The 6,921-nt window shown below is 61.2% G+C and overlaps 1 protein-coding gene across 3 annotated transcripts; it reads right to left on the bottom strand.

Annotated features, from left to right (window-relative positions):
- AK1 (adenylate kinase 1) lies at positions 2,234–5,955 on the bottom strand. 3 transcript variants are annotated; one of them, XM_021414136.1, is made up of 7 exons: positions 5,863–5,955; positions 5,537–5,579; positions 4,084–4,119; positions 3,499–3,662; positions 3,270–3,386; positions 2,561–2,752; positions 2,234–2,460 (listed from the first exon to the last, which is right to left on the bottom strand). In XM_021414136.1, the coding sequence occupies exons 1-7, from the start codon at positions 5,938–5,940 to the stop codon at positions 2,395–2,397; spliced, it is 696 nt and encodes a 231-aa protein (XP_021269811.1). In that variant the 5' UTR covers positions 5,941–5,955; the 3' UTR covers positions 2,234–2,394. The 3 variants fall into 3 exon arrangements, with proteins under 3 accessions (XP_021269811.1, XP_021269813.1, XP_021269812.1); XM_021414138.1 differs by lacking the exons at positions 5,537–5,579; positions 5,863–5,955 and adding an exon at positions 4,266–4,363 and having other exon boundaries at positions 4,084–4,122; XM_021414137.1 differs by lacking the exons at positions 5,537–5,579; positions 5,863–5,955 and adding an exon at positions 4,230–4,341.

Below are 6,921 nucleotides of genomic sequence, written 5' to 3'. Positions count from 1 at the left end.
TGGAGGAGGAGGGTCGGCGGGCGGCGCGGCTCCGCGCCGGGAGGAAATGCCGCTCCGCAGCTCTGGAGCCGTGCCGGGCGGTGGGGGTGGGTTGGGGTGAAATGAGGAAGGCCCGTGCTTCAGTTTCCCCACTGGAAAGTGGGTATTGCTGCCAGCGCTGAGCCCCGAGGGATGGGGTCAGCAGGCGTGCACTGGAACCCCTTCTGGGGTGGTGGCACAGAGCAGCAGTGTTGGGGACCACAGCGCCTGCCCTGAGGATGTCCAGGTGCTAGAGCACCCATCCTGCCCCCAAATTCATCCCCACATGGCATAGGAGTGGGAAGGGGGCTGTCCCGTGTACTAAAGACAGGAGCTGCCCCAATGCATGGGTGACACGGGCTGCCCCATGGCGCTGACACCCAGCCCATGCATGGTCACGGTGTTCCCCAGCAGTGAGTGCCCCACAGCAATGAATGCCCTGCGGCCCTGGGCACCAGCTCTGGGGCTGCTGGCAGGTGTGTGGAGCTCACAGCACTGCCACTGGGCCTGTCGTGCCCACAGCTGGGGACTGCTGGGATGTCCCTGCTTAGAGGCAGGTTTGGAGTTTGGGGACAGCCCTGGATCACAGCACAGCAGCACCAAGGTAGGAGCCAGAGACCAGCAGGGTGCTTGCAGAGACATTCCTGCAGCCTTGCCCCATCCCTGCTGCATGCACACTGGGGTGGCTCCATCCCATTCCGTGGCCGTGGAGAAGAAGTGGTGTGGGGACCTGCACAGAAGGCAGCAGGCCTGTCCCCAGCAGCAGCAAGTCCCCGAGGTGACCGTTGTCCCCCCAGCACGGCCCTGGGGTGAGCAGCAGCCATCTCCCACGACAGAGCACTGCCATCTCCTGGGGACCGCGGGGACAGATGCAGGCAGCAGAGCTGAGCCTGAGCATCCCCTGCACCCCTGTCTCCACGGGTGCAAGCAGGGTGCCCTAGCCCTTGCTCACCGCCAGTGGGAAAACTGAGGCAGGCTCACCTCACGCCCCGAGAGGGATGAGGGCACGAGGGATACGAACTCACTTCATCCCCCACCGGGCTTCAGCCCGCAGCCCCCCACCCCTCCTGGCCCCTCGCCCCCAGCGACACGCGCCTCGCGGTGCTGGCAGCGGCCCAGCCCCGGCCGGATGGCCGCATCCTTCCTGCCCGCCGCCTCCCCGCAGCGCCACGGCCCCGCCATTGCTCATGGTTGCTTCACCCCCGGGCACCCGGCTGACGTCCGAGGCTGGCGCGCTTGGAATTGTTTTTTTTTTTCCTTCAGGAATTTTTCTAGGGGAATTTTTGCTCAACCCCCTTCCCCCCCCCAGCTCGTTTCCTTCCTCGACACCGTCCTGGTGACCTGGCTTGCCCTCGAGCTGCTGCTCACCCCGTGCCTGATTTATGGCAGCCCCAAAGCCAGCAGCTCTGTCGCCTGCTGCCCTCGCCCCGTCTAGGAACAACAAGAGGCTGCGATGCGTCTGAGCACACTGCAGGCAGCTCTGGGGGGCTGGGAAGTCCCTAGTTCCATGTCCCCCATGCCAGCATCCCAAATATTCAGCTCAGCAGCACATCTCTGAGACACTTAGCCCCCTGTGAGGACCCAGGTGCTATCCCCAACCCACGAGGACACCAACTTGGTGGCTGTGCAAAGATGCACGTCCACATCACATCCCTCTGCCCCAGGTGACATCCAGCCCAGAGGCACAGCACTGACACTGATGACCCTACGTGCTTGGAAGCAGGGCACTCACCAGCATGGCCATGCACCCCAATGTGCAAAAGCAGCGAGGAGATGATGGAAATCTGCATCCTATGATATGAGGAAGAAGGATGAGGGCATAGGATGGTTGCACCCCAAAACACCCCAGTGTACAAAAGCAACAAGGAAATGGGTGGAAGTGGCGGAAATCGCCATCTGATGGGATGAGGAGGAGGGATGGGGTGGGATGCTGCCCCAGGGATGCAGAAGCAGAGCACAGGAGTGGGATGGGGTTGGGGGCAGTGGGACAGGCCAGGAAACAGCCCCAGGGGCAAGCAGCCGGGATGCTCCCTCCCTTCCTCCAAGCATCCCCCAACCCGCAGCATCGCAGCCGGGATAAACACCCGCTTCCTGCCCTTAATCAGCTTCAGAGAGGGGCTGGTTGAGGAGGGGCGGGGGGGGGGGGGCTAGAAACAAAAATCTCTGGAAAGAAAAACTCATTTCCTGCGACAGAAGAAAAAGATAAAGTCCGGGCTCATTAAAGTGAACTTTACTGGGGAGAGACGGGAAAGAGCCAAACACAATGTCCTTGAAATTTCCTTCGCGCGGCTCTGTCCACGAAAACAGGATAAGGCCACTTCCGCTGTCTCTGCCCCGCGCGTGCGGGGGGAGCGCAGGGTGGGGGGCGCGGGGCTGTCACAGCTTGTCGAGGAAGGAGCAGACCTGCTGGAAAACCTCATCCACGCTGCCCTCGGCATTCAGCTGTGAAGACGGTGACGCTGGTTCCCTCAGCCATGCCAGGGGAGTTTGGCAGCTCGGCCACCCCCACCCACCGCTTCCCCCTTCCCTGGACCCTGCTCACCTGGCGGACGATGCCCCGGCCCTTGTAGAAGGCTATGACAGGCTCGGTAGCCTTGTAGTAGGTCTCCAGGCGCTTTTTGATGGTCTCCTCGTTGTCGTCCACCCGCCCGCTGGTCTCTCCCCGCTTCAGCAGCCGCTTCACCATCGTCTCTTTCCCCGCATCCACGTAGAGCAGCAGCGTGGGGGGGCCGATCTGCGGGGACACAGCTGTCACTGTGTGGGCCTGGGTGTCCCCATGTCTCCTCCAGCTGGGGCTGGAGGTGTGACACCCAGCGGCAGGGGACAGCACAGCCATCACCCCAGTCACTCTCTGCCAGCCCTGGGTGCAGCCCGGACAGATGTCCCCTGCCACCATGCCCCATTGCAGGCTGTCCCCACGGCACTGGCCTGTAGGCCGCAATGAAGCCTGACTAGGCCTCACTTAGTGCCATCTCCATGAAGGCCGCAGATGGAGCACGACACAACACGACATGGCATGACTCTCAGCAGGGGACAGGCCCTGGCTCTATGCCACTGCCCCAGCCCTGAGGGCAGCATGGACAGACATCTCCTGCCACCGTGCCCCACCGCGGGCTGACACCAGGGCAGGGGCCTACAGGCTGCAATGAAGCCTGACTAGGCCTCACTGCAGTGCCAGCATCGTGCAGGCAGCAGATGGAGGGTGGCAAAACACAACATGGCATGGCACTCACCAGGGGACCAGCCCTCACCTTCTTCTCGAACTCCTCTCCCTGCTTCACCTCCCGGGGGTAGCCATCAATGAGGAAACCCTTGGAGGTGTCTGCCTTGGCCAACATGGCATCCCGCAGCATGTCCAGCACCGTGTCCTGGGGAGGGAGCATAGAGACATCAGGGTGATGTGGGACGATGTGCCACATTCCTGCTGCTACATCACCATGGTGTCCCCACATTACCCCGTGTTCACAGCCTCAAACTCACCAGGGGCACCAGCTCGCCCTTCTCCATGATGGCTTGTAGCTTCTTGCCCCGCTCTGAGCCTGAGCTGACCTCTGCCCGGAGCAGGTCCCCAGTGGAGAGGTGAGTGTACCCATACTTGTGCACAATCTTCTCGCATTGTGTCCCCTTCCCGGAGCCGGGGCCACCTGCAAGTCACACCAGGGCCACAGTCATGCCCCATGCCCCATCTAGTGGGGGGTAAGGGGAGAGGCAGCACAGACCCATCAGAGCCTGGTGAGAGAGGGGACAGGATCCCAAAGCACCAGATAGACTGAAAGAGATGCTGGGGGGTGCCAGTGCTTGGGGTGGCATGGGCTGCTGGTGTGGCTGATGAGCCATTGGCACCTGGGCATCATCACCCTGATGGCACCTGGGGCACCATAACCAGTATCCCAGACATCATTCTCCTGACGGCACCCTGGACATCAGCATCCCAACACGCACCCATGACATCACTCCCAGGAGTTTGCCATCACATCACGTTGGATGCTGGCACCCCAAGCTTTGCTAGACCCTGCTGGTCCCAGCACACCCCACACCGGCCACCTCTGTCCCATGCCCACTTACCCACCACAAAGATGATCTTGTGGTGCTTCAGTTTTTCTAGTGGAGAGAGAGACAAAAAAACAACAATAAATCTAAAAGCCAGAAATTACACCAGGGAGCAAACCGTCCCCAGTGGCAGGGCTGAATGAAGGGTGGTGAGGACCAACTCCAACTCCAGGGAGGGCAGAGTGGGAAGCACTCATCTCTGTCACTGGAACAGTCTAGGACATTGAAGCTGGACATGCTTGTGCACTGAGACCCCATGACGCCTTAGCAGATGGGGGGCTGAGCTGTGGCATCGGAACTCCACTGCATCCTGGAGACAGTCATTGTCCCCGGCCCCACTGAGGGATGCGAACCAGCAGGGATGGCCACATCCATCCCCATGGCCATCTCTTAGTCCTGCTTTGTGCAGCATGGCATGGCACGGCACAACTCCATGGGGTCTGATTGTCCCCAGAAATGGCATAGCCCCATCTACTTGGAGCATCCCAGCCCACAGGACGGGGGCTTCCCCGCAGGATCCCTCCCCTTGCAGGATCCATCCCCGCCACACATTGGGGTGTGACAGCGCAGAGGGAGGGAGCTAAAAATAACACGAGCCACCTCGGGGCTGCACTGCCCATCTCTGGATCTCAGTCTTCTGAAATTTCAGCTCCTCCAGCAGCCGGCGAGCCCCGGGCTGGGAGGGAGCCAAGAGGCTGACGGGGGGGCAAGGAGACATGGGGTACATGGGGGCTGGAGGGATGTAAGGGGGAGAAATGGGCAGAGGCAATGGTAGGACGGGGTGGACATAAGGGGGATGGATGGAAAAAGGACACAGAATGGACACGAGGGGGAGACAGACGGCACAGACACAACTGGAAAACAGAGGATGGACACAAGGGGGGGACACTGGGGATGGATAAGAGATTCAGGACTTGGATACAAGGGGAACAGAGGGGGTAGATGGAAAGAGAACATGAGACAAACACAAAGGGGGACATGAGGATCAGATGCAAGAGGGACAGAGATGACAGATACAAAGAGGACATGGGAGACAGAGGCACAAAGGGCTGAGAGATCAGATGTAAGGGGGAGAAAGGGGAGGGACACAGCGAGGGACAAGAGATGGATACAACTGGACAACATAGGGATGGACACAAGAGGAGGATGGGGGGACAGATGGATGGATGCAAAAGGAACTAAGGGATTAGATGCAAGTGGAACAGAGGGAACAGATGGACACAGGGGACGGACACAAGGGGGACCAAGGGTTTAGATGCAAGAGGAACAGAGAGGATAAATGCAAAAAGGATGCAGGAGACAGACACAGGGAAGAAAAACTGAATATATACAATGAGACATAAGGGATGGAGGCAACGGTGGTTGGAGAGGATGGATGCCAAGGGGATCGAGGGATCAGGTGCAAGGGGGGTGGATGCAAAGGGGATGGAGGGAAGGGATGCAAGAGGCACAGATGCAAAGCACTCACCTGTCGACATGCTGCTGCTGTCTGGGTGGAGGAGCACTTCAGGCTGCAAGGGAAGCAGAGCACAGTGAGCAGCATGGCGGGGCCACGGGGGTCCCCAGGGCTGGGGCCTGGGGAGGATGTTGCCAGGACAACAGCTCTCCCTTTGCTTCCACGATGGGATGGAGCAGATCTGAAACTGAGCTCTAGGACCGCACTGGGGGACAGGGCTTCCACCCAGCTAGCAGTACTGCTCCCCAGCTTGGCCCTAAAATACATAAAATCTCTAAAATATACGAGAAAGGCACAATGCTGTCTGAATTCCATGGCTCCAGGAGCTGGGACCTCACCTCCTGCGGCCATCGCCTACCTAGCTGCCGGCAGCCACCCGCCCTGTGCCAGCACTGCCGGGTGACGCAAGGTGACATTACCGGCACCCTCCCCTGCCCTGACCACATCCCCATGCCTGGGGTGCTGCCTGGCAGCCGGAAACTGGCTTGGGGTGACACATGGCACAAGGATACCAAGAGATGGAGGCAGTGTCCGACGTTCCTCCAGCTCCCCGTGTGCTGGAGGGGATGCTTTTTAAGGGGTCAGCCCATTCCCGGTGCCCAAAGGGGGGGTTGCTGCACCCTACTGCCCCTCCAATTCCTTGCTGTGGTTTTGGCCATGCCGCCTGCCCGCACCCAGCCCCGCAGCACCCCACCTGCTTGGCCGCACCACGTCATCCCGCTGTCCCCAAACCGGCCAGACCGGGGCCGAAGGGGCCGTGGCCACCCATCAGGTCGTGTTACAGCCGGGAAAGGGCAGAGGCTAAGTATGGACGGGCTGAAATCTGCACCGGGTCACGTCCCGCCTGCGCTGTGAGGCTGAGCCCAGCACGACCCCATGGGAAGGGTACAGCTTGGGGGGTCCCTGGTGTGGGGTCACCTAGCGTGCCTGGCAGCAGCCCTACTGTCCTTGGTGGGCTCACGGCCTGATCCAGCACGGTGCCGTGCCCAGGTCCCAGGCAGCACAGGACTCCCCAGCAAAGCCCAATGTGTGATGCACCCCAGGGTGCTCCCCAGAACTGCATCCCACCAGGAGCTCCAACCTCACCCTTTGCCCGCACCCATCTCCCATGTGGGGACTCCAGCCCCAGGCCTGGGCTGCTCCAGTGCTTCTGCGTGGCCCCCAGCACCCTGCAATAGCCCAGCACCCCCAGCAATGCCCCCAGCACCCCCAGCAATGCCCACGCGGTGCTCCCCACCGCCCCTCTCCCTTCTCACCCCCCCGGGTCCCGCTCTCCCGCACAGACGCTCCCAGCCACCCCCCGCACCCCCATCCCCACCGCACGGAGGGAAGGGGGAAGGAGGGGGGGGCGGACCGAGCTCTTCCCCGCCCCCGAGCAGAGGGGCCGGGCGGTGGGC

Source organism: Numida meleagris, chromosome 16, assembly GCF_002078875.1.
Source record: "Numida meleagris isolate 19003 breed g44 Domestic line chromosome 16, NumMel1.0, whole genome shotgun sequence".
In the NCBI taxonomy this organism is placed as follows: Eukaryota; Metazoa; Chordata; class Aves; order Galliformes; family Numididae; genus Numida; species Numida meleagris.
This window is presented reverse-complemented; position numbering and strand designations above follow the sequence as displayed.

Bases quoted from the DNA above. Each gene is read 5' to 3' on its own strand.
- AK1 (XM_021414136.1), bottom strand. From the start codon at position 5,940: ATGTCACCTTGCGTCACCCGGCAGTGCTGGCACAGGGCGGGTGGCTGC. The intron at 4,120-5,536 runs GTGAGTGCTTTG...TCTCTCCACTAG, and splicing joins CAGCAGCAGCATGTCGACAG to AAAAACTGAAGCACCACAAG. The intron at 2,461-2,560 runs GTGAGCAGGGTC...CCGTCTTCACAG, and splicing joins GCCGGGGCATCGTCCGCCAG to CTGAATGCCGAGGGCAGCGT.